The 17,228-nt window shown below is 41.3% G+C and overlaps 1 protein-coding gene across 3 annotated transcripts in view; it reads left to right on the top strand.

Annotated features, from left to right (window-relative positions):
- The window catches only part of LOC144772725 (phosphatidylinositol 3,4,5-trisphosphate 3-phosphatase TPTE2-like), a 298,439-nt gene that overhangs the window by 217,192 nt on the left and 64,019 nt on the right, over nt 1–17,228 (top strand). For all 3 annotated transcript variants that reach the window (XM_078657252.1, XM_078657251.1, XM_078657254.1), the window contains exon 13: nt 12,226–12,287. In XM_078657252.1, coding sequence (XP_078513378.1) covers nt 12,226–12,287 — 62 coding nt within the window. The remainder of the gene's footprint in view (nt 1–12,225; nt 12,288–17,228) is intronic.

Below are 17,228 nucleotides of genomic sequence, written 5' to 3'. Positions count from 1 at the left end.
AATTAAGCCCTTAACCACTTGGATGCTAAGGCCCTTGCAATTTCCTCATGTATTTTCCATTGAAATCAATGGAAACTCCATGACGAGCTGAGCTCGTCATGAGCGTCAAAGGGGTTAATATCCAAAATTGATAGACTGACGTCGTTAATCAATTCAAAATGGGCTAATATGGTAAGTGGGAATGTGCCTACACAGACGCACGGGAACACAAAAGATGTGCCTCTGGCAAATACATCTGGTAGCAAGCCTTCGAGAGATTCTTCCACTAAGGCCAAAATCACATCAGATAACCTAGGAACAGTAACACAGCATTCGATTCAAACAGGGGGCAAATCTGTTGTATCTCCCCCAACCCTTAGTGTGACTGGTCCCACCCCGGAGATGCAGACATCCTCTGGCCCAAAAAAATTGAGCAATCAGCCAGCAAAGGGACCTAATGGTTTGGATGCTAACCCAACATCAACTTCTTCCTCAAATAAGACTCAGGAACCAAGGACAAGGCCGGCTCGTTTTAAAACAATCAACTTACCACCGGAAGTTTCCCCCTTTGTGGTTGTTTTGACGGGTGTACCTCCACTGAAGGAGGGTAGAAGAGAAACCTTCATTGAATTGAGAAACAAATGTGCCCAGTGGCTTCAGTTGCACAAACCTCTACCCATCCATATGAGTGGTGAAATTCTTACGGTGCGTAGAGGCGAGTGGGTGGGTAGGAATACTAAGACTATAGCAGGGGATGTTATTACTGTCAAATTCAGGGACATAGGGGCAGCGAATTATATATGTAATACACCCTCTAGTGGACCTGCTACTCACATTAATCCACTTCCCCTGTCTTATTTTTTACCTATGCCTCTAAGACAAAATCCCCCTAGATTCAGCTTCCCAATTAATAGAGGGTACACGCATGCTCCACATCATATTACTCATCAGTGGCAGCAACCATGGCATGGTCTACCTCCTCCATTTGACCCCTTCGTTTCCCAGTTTGCCCACTGGAATAGATTCTGCGCACTGGATGAGGTTGATTGACTCAATTCTGACGAAGCTTCCTCCACACATCTTGTTATCAATAGGGGTGAGGAGGAGGCTTCTTCGGTCACATCTCACCCCTTATGCCCTAATCCCCCAATTGTGGTAGTTACCAGTCTGACCAAGCCAACGCCTTTTGCTTTAGATAGAGTCAGTATAGATCCCCATAACCCTAGAGATACTAATGGTACTAGAGGAGAAACCATCAAGGACAAAATAAAAATTCTCAGTTGGAATCTCGCGGGGATTCACAGGAAATTAGGTCTGCCTGAGTGGAGCGACTTGGTTGAAGCACACAAGATATGTGTGTTTCAGGAGACCTGGAGCACTGAGCCACTCCACCGAGTTGGGTTTGTTACCTATTTTGTTCCAGCAGAAAAACCCAGGCAAGGGAAGGGGCGTCCTTCGGGGGGGCTCATTATTTGGGTAAGCATCTCCCTTAACTGCCGGATAACCTCTAAGCAGACAAATAACCCAGACATTTTGGGTATTTCTCTGTCTAACCACCGTAGAGGTTTGACTTTAGATCTTTACAACGTCTATGCTAGAGGCACTAAAAATGGGTGCACCTCGTCTGTAATATCTGATCTTGAGGTGCAACTTAGGGACTATAAAGAAGCTGACCACACCCTAGTAGCAGGCGATTTTAACTGCACATATGAGCCAGTTCCCCTGGATGGAATCCCTGACCTAGGTGAGGAAGATAGCAGATGGGGTATTCCCACACTCTCCATCCCTCCGATTAAACGTTGGACCCGTAGTGCAGTGCAGTTAAATGCACTGACCTTGGAGTTTGGGTTAAGAACCACTAATGGCCGTACATCTTCTGACCGGATGGGCGCCCCAACGTTCAACAGGGTTGGTCATACTTCGAGGATTGACTATATTCTGCTGGACTTGGGGCTCTGGAGTTCGGTTGAAGATATGGTAATTACACCGACTGTGGAGAGCGACCATAATTCGCTCTCCTTAACCATCACGAATCCCTGGTTCAATGGAGCATTGTTAGCACCACCCAAATGCAAACATAGGGTCACTGTCTCCTCCTGTGGAAGACGCCTAAAGTGGAACAAAGTTGCCAGCAATGCTGACAAACTTTCTACCATAGAAGAGGTTCTCATAGCCTCACAAGCAGAGATCAATACCATTGATTTAGCCACGGTAGCAGATAGGGCAACACCCATTTTTGAGGCAGCTGTTAAGGCTATAGGAGAAGTTTTTTGGGTAAAGGGTACTACGGGGAAGAATATGTCCCAGAACAAATCTAAAGGGACACATGATTGGTACACTGTAGCATGCAGGAAAGCTAAGACTAGACTAATTGAGGCCGTCAAGGGCAAGTCCCAACCCCTAATACAGATAGCCAGGAAAGAACACAAGAGAACACTGGGGCTAGCAAAAAAGGAGTGGGAAGAGGCCTATTGGTCTACCCTCAAAGAAGCTAACTCTAAGAAAGATTCTAAATGGTTTTGGGATACTATAAGAGCTCGTAATAGGCCAGATAGTGACCTGATAACTTGCAACATCCCAAGTCAGGTGTGGGTCCAACACTTCTCAAAGCTATATACCCGTCAAGATGATCATATTATTCCTACTGTTTTTTGTGATCCTGATGGAGGGCTGGAGGCTCCACTATTGTCCACCCCAATTTGGGTCATTCAGCCTAATGACTTTGATTTTACAACTAAGGAAGTGGACTATGCAATAAGCACCATCATTCCCCAAAAAGCGGCTGGTCCGGACGGTATCCCCGGCGACCTCTTGAAATCCGATATCATGAAATGGGGGAAACTGATCCACTCCCTACTTGTTGCCATCTGTAGGGGCGCCCCTATCCCCTCCTCATGGAAAGGGGCTGAGGTGGTCCCTATTTATAAAAAAGGTCCCAGAGACGACCCATCTAATTATAGGCCCATTAGCCTGTTAGATATTAGTCAAAAAGTAGTCGGCAAGGTTTTGTTGGTCAGAATTTTAAACTGGATAGAGGAAAACAAAATCCTTTCTGACTATCAGGCGGGCTTTAGAGTGGGCACCGGGACAGTTGAACAAGCTTTCAGACTTATGATGGTGTATTGGAAAGTTGTGGTCATAGGCAAGGGCAGTCTTTATCTCGCGTTCATCGATTTAAAGACTGCCTTTGACCTTGTACCCAGGGAGACCCTTTGGACCGTACTGGCTGATATGGGGTTGCCCCACTACTTGTTATCCCTACTCGTTAGGTTGCATCAAGATAACTTTGCTCAGGTTAGGTGGGGCCCTGGGGGGGAAAAAACAAATAGTATCCCGGTTGAGAGAGGTGTCCGCCAGGGATGTGTGTTAGCTCCCACCCTTTTCTCCCTCTACATCAATGGGGTGGTTGAGCATCTTCGGAAACATCCCTCAGATGAACCATCCCTGGCTGGTGAACGCATACCAACCCTCCTCTTCGCGGACGATACGCTTTTAATTTCTAAAACCCCCATAGGACTCCAAAGGCTCCTAGACGACTTCCAATCCTTTTGCACCAAACGAGGCCTGGTAATCAACACAAGCAAAACTAAATACCTTGTGCTGAACCCTCCCAAAAAACAAGCCCGCCCTCCTACCCTGAACGCTGAACTCTTGGAGAGGGTAGAAGTCTTCGATTATCTTGGGATACGCCTTTCTCACAAAATGGAATGGACCCCTCACCTGGACAAAATGCTGCTATCTCATAAAAGGATCACAGGAGCTCTTCTGAAAGAACAACGCTCCTGTATAATAAGACCAATAGCTACTGTCCTTGAGATCTATTCGGCCAAAGGGGTTAGTTATGCCCTCTATGGGGCCGAACTTTGGGGGTCATCCATTACTGACGCTTTGCCAGGATCAGAGAGGAAATTTTGTAGAGCGATTATGTCTCTCCCGTAAGGCACTCCCACAGTTCTGCTAATGTTGGATCTAGGTTGCCGCCCAATTGATGACCTCGCAAAATTTCGTCCACTACTGCTATGGGCACGCCTGTGGCGTGTGGAGGAACTCAGCAGATATGCGCAAGGCCTAGCAGAAATTATGTCACTACCAGGGTGGCACAAAATTTAATGGTTAAGGGACATGAGGATGCTGCTAGTAAATTTGGGCCTGAATGAAGCATGGGCAAATAGAACCTCACCCCCGAAGCTAGCTCTTAAGAAACTCTATTGGGACTGGATCCTTTCTCAGAGGAACACTAGTACCACCACGGGCAGACTCACGGAGGACTTCCTGAAGTTTAAAGATCAACCTAAACGGGAAGTGTACCTTGACATCATTGAAAAACCTTTTGATAGGGCTTTGTATTTCAGATTCAGAATAGGAACTCTTCCCCTCTATTCTTTTACTTCACGCTGGAAATCTCGTGTACAAATTACAGAGCTTTGCCCTGCATGCCTAGACAAACCAGAGTCATTGGCACATCTTATGTTTGAGTGCAGAGAGTATACAATACCCAGGAGGGTTTGGCTCAAAAACTTATGTCGGCAGCTGGGTACTAGGAGCCACGCGGCTGCAATCAGGATATTAATGTCCGACAGCCGTGCAACCTACGTTTGTGCTATAGCCAAATTTTTATCATGGGCTTGGTCCATTCGAGCTAAAAGGCTAAAATTGACTGTTTAATTTTATTTTTAATCCACTGTTTGAATGAACTCTCTTATGAACTGCTTTGCAAATTGGAAAAACTAAAAACCAAATGAACTAAAAGGTTAATATTGATTGTTTAAATTTTCCTTCATATTGATTACCTATTGTATTGTTTTGACAACTTTTTAAATAGGTTACATTTATATCGAATGTTCATGTTTGCTTTTAATTGTTGCACTGTGATTTTTGTGTTGCTTTTATGATAACCTTTTTATCGAAATAAAGCCTTTTGACTTGACTTGACTTGATTTTAGTAATACCCAGACTGTAATAGTGCAGTTTTTTAAATGACACACTTCACAGCTCAGCTAGTAACTACCTTGCGATACCATGCAAATAAATCTGCGTCATCAGTAAGCTTCGAGTGATTCCATCAATTAAAGCCAATACCGGCTTCCAAACACCCTTTCCATTTGCAGACTAACCAGTTGTGCACATTTACATTTCTTTCATCCAAGCAGGCACCATGGCAAGAATACTTGTTTAGCAGTCTGCCCCTCCCTTGGTTTCACAGGAGACTCCCTGCTTTACATTTTAGCTGAAGCATTTCAGCTCTCGGAATAAACCATCCTGGGGCAGTTGTCTTTTCTCAAAAAGTGGGCGAATTGTTTTTCCTCAATTAAAAAAAAGTATGGACACCACCTGCCCCTCAGATCCCTCCCACTTCGACCACTGCCAGTATTTTGCTAGCTGTAAATAGTACATCTGACTCTTTGTGGCCAAAACGTCCAGGATGCCAGACATATTTTTGTGTAGTATGCCAGAATGTACAGGAAATTCCAGTGTCAAAATCCAAACATTTGGCTTCACTCTGGATGCTAGTTATCCATTTGTTTCCAGACCCCATAGTTCTCTTCACTTTTGTGTGGAGAGCTAGGCAGCACATAAGGAGTCTGGTCCGTAATGTAACTGGGGCACGCTGTCAAAATAATATCTCACAGTTGGTGGTCGTTTGGAATGCAGCTGCAGTGCTTAAGCTGCGACAAGCTGAGCTTTCTCTAGGGCGCTGCGACTTCGGATGGCGGAGCACTGTTTCCAAGTACATTATAGTTTTAAAAGCACCTGCAGCCCAATTCCTTGCCTCCAGCAATTTCAAGGCAACAATAAAAAATGTTGCGATAACTCAGGTGAATAATGTTCTTCATGGAGAGAGATGAGGGTTAACATGTCTGCTGCATCCAATGCGTATTATGCAGGTCACAAAGTGCATGTAATGTAAATAGGTTGGTGGGTTACTGCTTTTGTAAGAGAGATCCTTTTCTTACTTGCAGTTTATAAGTTGAAATCCTAATATAGAGCAGTGAACTATTAACTGTCATCAAAGAGCTGCATGCACACTGCAGAATATAGATTAGTGCTTATGATTCCCCCCATCTTTCATTATCCTTATTTTGCAAAAAGGCTTAATTTCGGTATAAATCAATTCTCGTTAGTAATGACAACCCCCAACCATGGTAGTGCGTTTTAAATTCTGAGTTTTTGCTTCTCCAGACCAAGCACTCTTAAACTACACTGCCTACTAGTATGGATGGCATGTGACTCCTACACCTTGTAGTCCTCTGTCTGTGTAACATTTCCTATACACTGATTCACACACCTTTGATTGATTGTCTCTGTGTAATGTGTGCATGAGATGTATAGTGCTCCAACGCCGTACACGGGTATGAGTGGTGCCAGCCGCGGCCGGTAGTAGGTGTAACTGCAGGGCGGTGACGTGGGGAGGGGCAGGGTGGGGGGTAGTAATGTATGGATTACGGACTTTAACAGGTAAGTAAACATATAAATAAATAAAACAAATTTTGTTGCGCGCACTGCATCGCATTTGGTGATGCAGTGCACACAACGAAATTCGTTTTATTTATTTACATGTTTACTTACCTGTTAAAGTCCGTAACCCATGCATCACTACCCCCCACCCTGCCCCTCCCCCTCCCCATGTCACTGCCCTGCAGTTACACCTACTACTAGCCTCGGCTGAGTGGTGCTATAAAACTAATGAAATGCATCTGAGAGAGAGTGGCTATGGAGACTTGGGGGGGCCTTGTAAAAAGGTGGTAGTGAGGGAATCCATGACAGAGGTGGTGTTTGGGGGGTGCCAACAAACCGTGTCGCACAAGGTGCCACCATTACTAAAGCCGGCCCTGACAACAAGCATGAGAGCAAATGTCACCTTACTAAGTATGTTTGTTCAGGATGTTGTTGCGAAGCACAGACGGTCGCATGCAGTTATGAAATTGCTCTGCTCATAGTCTTCTATTCACACTTGCCCTAACAAAGATGGAATTGTCTCTAGTCCTAGCAGTGAGAAAGGGGTGTATTATGATTAGCAGAATATCTGCCACAAAAATGTTGATCTGTAAAAATATTGTCATATGAACATCGACACCAAAAACATTCTGAAGATACGTATACATAGGTGTGTGTGTGTGTGTGCTTTTATATATTAGGGAACCTGATGGCCCCTTTCTGTTTAAGATCCGTGGGTTCCAATTTGTTCAGAGGATTGACAAACTGGTTTTCTCCTACACCTTGCACCATTGCTCAGTAGGAGCTTAAATTGATACTGCCTTTGATGAAAGCCCGACATTTTGAGCATTGGTATAGTTGCTATACCAAGCACCTTATCCTTAAAACTGTTGTTCTTATGTGCATGAATGACTTCAGAAAGGCAGGTGCCCTTTATATCTTTTGTTTGCCTTTGCCAGATGCTCTTTTTTGCAATTTGACACAAAGTGAAGTAACCCTTACTCCCTAAGGTGGCAATGGAATCTCATTTAAAACACTATATTACATTGTTGAGATGCTCCTGCCACCACATCTATCTTACTAGAGTCCTACAATGGGGCAGGGTTGGTAAAAAACTGACAGTTTAGCAGTTGATAGTGTCATACCTTAAGGAGTGCAACAAGGCAGCTAACAGGAATCTACGCCAACAAATAGGTGCATTCTCTACCAGGCATCATACAAAAGAGTGGTGGTTCAACACATTTTCAGATAGCATTGATTTAATTTGCTTAGCTGGGGCTGCTTCATTGAATTGTTTTAAGTATTTCTGAAAACATCTGCATAAAGATTAACATACTTTAGAGGAAAATGGTATTTACCCTACGTGGTGTTGATGGAACAGATATTGTGTTCCCATGCATGCTATGGCCTGCCACCTTCCCCTTAGCTTCACACACATTCTGACATGAATGTGTTGAGTGTGGGGCCTCCATTTCGCTGTTGTAACATGAGTTCAGCTATTATGCGACTCCAATGTGACTTTTGGAACATAAGAGGCACCACCGGATTCGATGAGAAGATGTGCAGAATGTTTCATCAGTCGAAGGTGCTTTTTATAGATTATCAATCTGCAAACGAAACCCATTATTAATCAGAACCAGCATTACCAAAGTTAAAAAACGTTTTCTCACGAATTCTAGCCAGTGTGCTTTTAACATTAATATGTGTTGGGCCAGAAAAAAACAAATCCAAGTGGGGTTCAATTGAGGATGAAATCCAAATAGTTCCAGGTAGGGATGAATCTGAATCAAGTAGTTATTTATATATATATTTTTTTTAAAAGTCCTCATACGCCATCAAAGATATTTTCGGTATTGATTATACTGAGAATCTTTGAGGAAGCTCTTTTTGCAGACACCCAATATGAATCTTACGGTACCACCATGTCTATAATCAACTCAGTCTTACACTTTACCAGACCCTTGGACTGATCTTAGGGTGTTTGGTTCCGCAAAAGGCATAATCATTGGACAGAGTTGATTTATAGTTCGTCAAGCCAATTAATACAAGGAATCCAAAAATGCTTCCTTCTCTTCCATACCACTTTATCTAAGCTAAGAGTGTGCCTGATTGCCCTAACCCAATCCAAATATATTGGTGCCTTAATACTCAAACACAATTTACAAATTTCTCTACGTGCTAAAATAATTAAGTATAAGAATAACTTATTACTATCTTGAGATACTTCCTCGTAATTGGAGGGAATTCCAAAAAATACTTGTTGTGCACTAACCTGTATTTCATACCCGAAGATGGCTTTCATACCTTCTTGTACTTCAAACCAAAATTGCGATAATTCGGGGCAAGTCATGAACATATGGAGATCATCTGCTTTTTCCAGATGGCACTTTGGGCAGCAAGGAATAGGCCCCTTTGAAATTTTAGCAATCCTGGCCGGAGACCAATATACCCTATGGAGAGAAAACAAGTGGTTCCGCTTTAAATTGGCAGGAGAGACCGTAAGGTGTAGCAAGTCAAAAGATACTTGCCATAAAGTCTGCAAGTCAGCATCCGGGACTTGGTCTCTCCATAGATGTTCTGGAAGGCTGAACTCTCCATCCTCTCCTTCAAGTATTGTCCAGTATAGAGTCGATGTTTTGAGCAAAGTTGTTTTCTTCATTAGTAGTTCATCCAGAATAGATTTAGAACCTTTGCCCTCTATGACAGCCTGGTCCCAGCTTTTTATTTGTAAATACTTGAATTTGGATAGATTTTTATCTGTGAGGGCCAAAATGTTTTCCCAGCTCAAAAGATTACCTTCAGGTATTTGCTGACCCCATAATCTGATATTTTCATTCTGTAGAGCTAGAGATAATAGATCTTTAGTCCATTCTGGGGCACCCGGAGAGTCCCAAATTGGTGCTAAGTTGGCATAATATTGAATGTTAAGCTTTTTCCTTACTCTAGCCCATACATATGCCATGTCTCTAAGAACCTTTAGACGCACTTTTTTAAAGAATCGCATATCTCCAAACTTAAAAATAAATGCATGAGACCCACCCTGAGTCTCAGAAAGCATATTTTGAAACATAATGTCTGTTTCTGTAGCCCCTAAAGTATCAAATAAGCTAAATCCAGCTTTCAATAATAGGGTCCAGGCATACACTCTCAGATCAGGTGCGCACAGCCCACCTTTGCCTCTTTTCCTTCGTAATTTTTTCCAAGAAATTCTTATACCTTTTGAGGCCCAGATAAACGAGTTCCATTTAGCTTGTATTTTAGTCAGTTTAGCTTCTTTGAAAGCAAGTGGAATGTTCTGAAATATATATATGAATTTGGGTAACAACATCATCTTTACTATATTTATCCTACCAATTAAAGTCAAAGGCAGGAGTGACCAGTTCTTTAAAGAAATTGCCATTTCTTTATCGATCTTTTCAAGATTTTTTTCTGCAAGTTGATTTATGTCCTGTGTAATTTGGATTCCCAGGTATCTTATTTGGCTTTTCAGAATTGAAATGTGATTAATCTGAGGAATATTCCAACACATACACTCTGATTTAGTTTGATTAATCAGGTATCCAGAGACTTGACCAAATTGCTCTGCCGCTTTATAAATTAGTGGGATTGATTTGATAGGGTCAGTAGTATATAACATCAAATCGTCCGCATATAGGGCAACTTTCTTCACCCAGTTCTTATATTTAAAAGGTAGAATATGTTGGTCTTGTCTGATCTTTTCTGCGAATGATTCCATGTATAGGTCAAATAGTAAAGGTGAAAGCGGACACCCTTGTCTTGTCCCCCTTTGAATTTTTATAGGAGAAGATAGGCTACCATTTATCAATAATCTGGCCGTCGGAGCTTGGTAAAATGCTGCTATTGTGCCACAAAAGTTTTTCCCCAGGTTAACCTTTGCTAATACTTTAGTAAGGAATTCCCAGTTGACACGGTCAAAAGCCTTTGCGGCATCCAGAGTAATAACCGCTAGTGGGATTTTGTATTGGGAAGCAACATCTATCGCTCCCACCAATGATTGTGTGAGCTGTTGTATGGAGCGGCCCCTTATAAATCCCTTCTGGTCTAAATGTAGAAGTTTGGGCGCCAATGCGTTTAATCTTTTTGCTAGTATATTTGCCATAAGCTTATAGTCGGTGTTAAGAAGGGAGATAGGCCTATATGAGTCACAGTGGTATGCTCTCTTCATTGGTTTTAAAATGAGAACCACTATGGCCTCGTTCCAAGATGCAGGAATATTATCCCCTTCCTCAAATATACCGGAAAATAGCTTTTTCAAAATGGGTATAATTACTGGAGCTAATACTTTGGAAATTTCTGATGGTAACCCGTCAGGGCCAGGAGCCTTGCTATTCTTGGCGGAGTCTATCGCCGCAGCTATTTCCATGGAGCTGATCTCTCTATTAAGATTAAAGGAGGAGTGATCATCTAAAACTTGAACCTGGTATTGGTCAAGCCATGAATATGTTAATTGTTGTTGAGGGCGTAGATCTTCTCTATAAACGTCATCAAAGTGATGGAAAAAGGCGTGTTCAATGTCTAGCCTGTTTTCAGAGATCACATCCGTGTCTGCGATCTGCACTTCCTTTATAGAGTTCTTTTCATTGTCTTTTTTAGTTTTCCAGGCTAGGAGTTTTCCGCTAGCCTCCCCATATTCGAAATGTGCTAGTGCACTAGCCTGCCAGCGCTTCCTCAACCTTCCATCTAATACCTGCTCTAGTTCTAATTTGCAGGTTAGGAGACCTTTTTTATTGTTGTTCTCCTCTTCTGGTGAGCTAGGGACTAGGACAGCTTGTTCTAAGGCCCTTATTCTTTCTTCGATCTGTGTAATTTGTGCCCTGTATGCTTTATGATTTGCAATCTGATATGATAGTAATCAGCCTCTCAAAAAGGCTTTGTACGTGTCCCAGACTATTGGAAGTGTGGCTGTATCTAGGTTAAACGTAAAAAACTCATTTGATTCTTTAATCAATTTATTTGTTACTTGTTCATCTAAAAGGATGCTTCTATCTATAGTCCATCTCTTGACCAACTGGGGACCTGCCAGCTTTAAGGTTAAAGTAACCCCTGAATGATCGGAGATATGGGCAGCGAGATGTTTTATCTCCTCCACTTGTTGAACTAAATGTTCTGTGATTAGAAAAAAATCTAGTCTTGATTTGTGACAGAGTTTCTTATTATGGAATGTGAATTCTCTTTTTATACCATTTTTTTGTCTCCAAATATCTTTCCAATCAAACTGAGCTATTGCATTAGATAATATTGCCCTGGTTTTAGGATTATGGGAGAACCTGACCGCAGATGTTTTATCCAGCATTGGATCAATTACTAAATTAAAGTCCCCTGCTAAGATGATTGGATCTTCAAAATCTAAAAGTTCAACTAGAAGTTCTTTTAAGGGTAGGGGGTCGTCTGTATTTGGACCATAATAGCCTACAATCGTAAATTTATATAAGTGTTGTTTTATCTTTGCTATAGCCCATCTTCCCCTTTTATCAGATCTAGACTGTAGCAAATTTATCCCTGAATCAAGTAGTTATGTTCGAGAAAAGGAATTTGCTCCTTTCGCTTTAAAATAACCAGGTCTGCCACCTCTAAAACAAAGAAACTCTTCCAGTACAAAGCATGTGACATTGACACCATAGAAAGACTAGCTCACATATTAACAGACCTTTTATATCTTTAACTGCTACGTCTATAGCCCCTTTTTAGGCTATTTTCTTTTTTGCTCTGACCAGTGGAAAATGAGGTAAAATGTTTTGCCATGCACATTTCCAGGGCATTGATTTGTGTTTTTTTGTTCTTTTGATTCAGGTAGAACTGGTACTATGGTGTGCACGTGGCTTGTCGACAGTGACCAGTTTGAGAGCGCAAAGGTACGGTACAGAACAGCATTCACTGATGCTGAGAGCATTTCTATCTCATTTGATCATTCTGTTATTTTAGATAACAAATCAACAATTGGGGGTGAGAATGGAGAAATACTTCTTCACTGTGTACGCACTCCAAAACACCAGTTACTCCCGGATGTATGACGTTACAACGCATACTTTTACAACGCATACCGTTACAACGCATGTTTTTACAACGCAAATACCTTTACAACGCATACCATTACAACGTAAGTATTGGTAAGTATATAATATTTTTTTTATTTTAAATTAATTGTAATTAATATAATTTAATTTAATTTAATTTAATTAATTTAATTTTTTTTTAACCTGTACCCCTGTACCCCAAAAAAACCCAAATTAACCCAGAACCCTAAAAATACCCCTGTACCCCAAAAACCCAAAACTGTCCCTGAACCCTAAAAATACCCCTGTACCCCAAAAACCCAAAACTGTCCCTGAACCCTAAAAATACCCCTGTACCCCAAAAACCCAAAACTGACCCTGAACCCTAAAAATACCCCTTTACCCAAAAACTGAAAACTGACCCTGAACCCTAAAAATACCCCTTTACCCAAAAACTGAAAACTGACCCTGAACCTTAAAAATACCCCTTTACCCAAAAACTGAAAACTGACCCTGAACCCTAAAAATACCCCTTTACCCAAAAACTGAAAACTGACCCTGAACCCTAAAAATACCCCTTTACCCAAAAACTGAAAACTGACCCTGAACCCTAAAAATACCCCTTTACCCAAAAACTGAAAACTGACCCTGAACCCTAAAAATACCCCTTTACCCAAAAACTGAAAATTGACCCTGAACCCTAAAAATACCCCTTTACCCAAAAACTGAAAACTTAAAAAAAAACATATAAAATATTAAATATAATTATATACTTACCAATACTTACGTTGTAATGGCATGCGTTGTAAAAGTACTTGCGTTGTAAAAACATGCGTTGTAATGGTATGCGTTGTAAAAGTTTTTGCGTTGTAAAAGTTTCGTTGTAATGGTAGTGCGTTGTAAAAGTTGCGTTGTAAAGGTTGTTTCCCGTTACTCCCTGGTGCAGCAGTCACATAAACTAATCATAGGAATATTGAGGGCTTTGCACTTATTGCAATAGTCGAAGAAGGCCATTGATATTTTTTTCGTCTCAATTTATTATTTCAGTAAGAGTGCATCTTGACTTTGAAAGAATATGTTTGAACAGTATTTCTTCATATTTAGTTTATCTCATTCATTATTTCTTCACTATGTCAGTTACAAATTGAATGTCTTCACTTCAATTACATCAGTCAGTTGATCCTCTTACACTGGGCGTGTGGTTTGCCGATTACCACTCTTTCCCAAGACTGGAATATTTTATAATAATCCATCAATTAAAAATATATGTAAAACAAAAATCACACTGATGCAAAACCTATATATTTACTATTGAATAATGATAATTTCTATTTGGAAAGAGCAAACATATCACCCCTTAAGGTTTCAAGAGGCTGGGGGGCCGTCGGGGAGATTAACAGCCTGATTCATCAAGCGAAATGCGCTCGCAAAAGGGCCAGATTCTAAGAATCTGGCCCTTTGCGAGTGCAATTTTTGCATTTGGGATTTATCATCCCAAATGCAAAAATCGCTAATAAGAATTCGCTAAATTGCGAGGATTAGCATTTAAGGAATCTCTATTAGAGATTCCTTAAATGCTATTCATGAAACATTTAAAAATTGCGAATTCGCAATTTAGGACCGCTATTTACCATGAGGTCAAACCTCGTGGTAAATAGCGAAAACTTAGAAAAATGCATTTAAATGCATTTTTCTAAGTTGCATGTTACACACACACATGGACATGTGTGTGCACAACATCAGTGTAAATTCACATTTCAGGGGTGCTACAGGGTGTCCTTTGGACACCCCTGCACCCTTAAAATCGTATCCTTATTTGCGATTAGGAAATTGCTAATCGCAAATAAGGAATAACTCCCCATGCAATCCTATGGGCCTGTAGGCCTGTAGGCCCATAGGAATGCATGGGGAGTTATTCCTTATTTGCGATTAGCACTTTGCTAATCGCAAATAAGGAACATGTAGGAATCGCAATATTTTTTGCAATTCCTACATGAATCCCGTTTTGCAAGTCCTTAATAGCGATTCCTTATGAATCGCTATTAAAGACTCGCAAAACGGGTCTTTGATGAATCTGGCAGTTAGTGAGCTATTGCTCAGTGTCACATGATGCTGAACTGAGCTACTGCCGGTGCTCGAACCGTGAGCCCTCCGCTCCAGTATCAGCTGCTGTGGCCGCTGCACCACACCTCTCACACTATTTACAGTTTTACATAATACAATATTAAATCATACAATAAAGAACTATCAGCCAGATTCATCAAGGGAAATTGCGCTCGCAAAGGGCCAGATTCTGAGAATCTGGCCCTTTGCAAGCGCAATTTTTGCATTTGGGATTCATCATCCCAAATGTAAAATTCGCTATTACAGAATTCACATTTTAGCGAGGAATAGCATTTAAGGAATCTCTATTTGAGATTCCTTAAATGCAATTCATGAAACTTTTAAAACATGCGAATTCGCAATTTCCGGCCGCTATTTACCGCGAAGTCTGACTTCGTGGTAAATAGCGAAAAGTTTGAAAAATGCACTTTAGTGCATTTTTCTAAGTGGTATGTTACACACACACATGTCCTTTGGACATGTGTGTGCGCAACATCAGGCTACATTTCCATTTCATGGGTGTTAAAGGGTGTCCTTTGGACACCCCTGGCACCCTTGAAATCGCATTCTTATTTGCGATTAGCAAATTGCTAATCGCAAATAAGGATTGACTCCCCATTCATTCCTATGGACCTTTAGGCCCATAGGAATGAATGGGGAGTTATTCCTTATTTGCGATTAGCAATTTGCTAATCGCAAATAAGGAGGCTGTAGGAATCGCAATTTATTTTGCAATTTCTACATGAATCCCGATTTGAGAGTCCTTAATAGCGATTCCTTAATAATCGCTATTAAGGACTCGCAAATCGGGACCATGATGAATCTACCTGTATGAAATGAAATGAAAAAAATATTTAATAAAGCGCACTGCGGCCAAGCGGCTTCCTGGCGCTGGTGACCTGGTCGGGGCTCACAGAGGGGATCTGGGAAACCTAAGAAGGAAAAGCCTGGGTGAAAAGAAAAGTTTTGAGAGCCTTTCGGAAATGGATATAGATAGGGATGGAGCGAATGTGAAGTGGAAGGCTATTCCAGAACTGGGGGGCCAAAACAGAGAGACGAGTGCCACCAGTTCTGGATTTGCAGAAACGGGGAATGTGCAGAAGAGAGAGAGAAGAAGAGCGAAGGGTACGACTGGGGGCGTGGGATGAGATTAGGGAAGAGATGTAGACAGGGGCAGAGCGGGAGTGAGCTCGAAAGGCAACGCAGGCTAATTTGAAGAGAGATCTGAAGCGGATAGGGAGCCAGTGAAGGGATTTAAGAACAGGAGTAATGTGAGAGAATTTGGGAAGAGAAAGGATGAGACGAGCAGCTTGGTTTTGAATGGCCTGTAAACGTCGGGACTCGTAGGCGGGGATGCCCACGTACAGGCCATTCCCATAGTCAAGTCGAGAGATGACTAAAGCCAGGACTATGGTTTTGAGTGCATCAGTGGTGAAAAAACGCGAGATTTTCCGGATGAGACGGAGGGATAAGAAGCAGGAGGACACAACAGAACTAATCTGACTGTGCATTGTTAAGTCAGAACTGACTTTGATGCCAAGGGTGCGAACAGAAGAGGAAGGTGTAGGAGGGGGACCAAAAAGAAAGGGGCCAGTGTACTGGGGACCAGGGATTAGATCGACCACCCATGAGGACAAGTTCCGTCTTATCGGGGTTGAGCTTAAGATGGTTAGCGCTCATCCACTCGGAAATGAAAATTAAGGTGGAACTGAACTTGGGGAGAGAATCAGGAGAGGAAGAGAGATCAAAGACGAGCTGGAGGTCATCTGCGTAGTTATACACCGAGACCCCCAGCTCAAGGAGAGAAGTAACAAGGGGACGGATGTAAAGATTAAAGAGAAGAGGGGAAAGAGAGGAATATATATATATATATATATATATATATATATATATATATATATATATATATATATATATATACACACACACACACACACACACACACACACACACACACACACACACGTGTACCTCAGGAGTCATGGTTGCTCCATTTTGTATTATACTGATTAAAAGTTGCTTCATTGGACAGTGTTTACTTCTGTGAAAAATGTGTTTTCTCCAAATAGACATCTATTTTAATAAATGTAGATGTAGATAGTCTCTTGGGAAACTGACCTGTAACAAATATGTTATTCATGAACATGCTCTAAAGGGATAATATTAAAATATGTTCTTTAACATCACTCATTTTGTCAGCACCTACTGTTTTATGTGTTTATAAAGAAGTTGATTTACAACCAGATTACAGTTTCGCCTTCTGGTCTCTATTGATAAATATTCCAACTCCAGTGTTGAATGTTAAGTGCTCCTACAGAATTAAATTCAGAACAGTTCCAATTAGCCACTTTGATTGATCCATCTTCTCAAAACACCTATTATAAAGATAAGGTTCGATCTTCCTATTTTAGTTACAGTCATTAAATCTAATAGAACTAATGTTTTATTACTCATCCTAGTTGTATGTGAAATATCTTGTATCAGGCCGGTTAAAAAACATGTAATCAGTCAGCTAATAATAAAATTTTGACTGCATATCAATTTTACTCTTTTTGACCAAATTAGAAACATCGGAATGGTAATTGGGTAACTTATGGTCATGTGAAGAAATTCATGATAAAATCAAGTAGCTTTTTATAAAAAAGTAGAACATTGAGAACATGGGATAATCTGTGAAATATATGTCCACTTTAAGAA

Source organism: Lissotriton helveticus, chromosome 8 (genome assembly GCF_964261635.1).
Source record: "Lissotriton helveticus chromosome 8, aLisHel1.1, whole genome shotgun sequence".
NCBI classification, from domain to species: Eukaryota; Metazoa; Chordata; class Amphibia; order Caudata; family Salamandridae; genus Lissotriton; species Lissotriton helveticus.
Note: the sequence above shows the minus strand (reverse complement) of the source record. Positions and strands in the feature narration are given on the sequence as shown.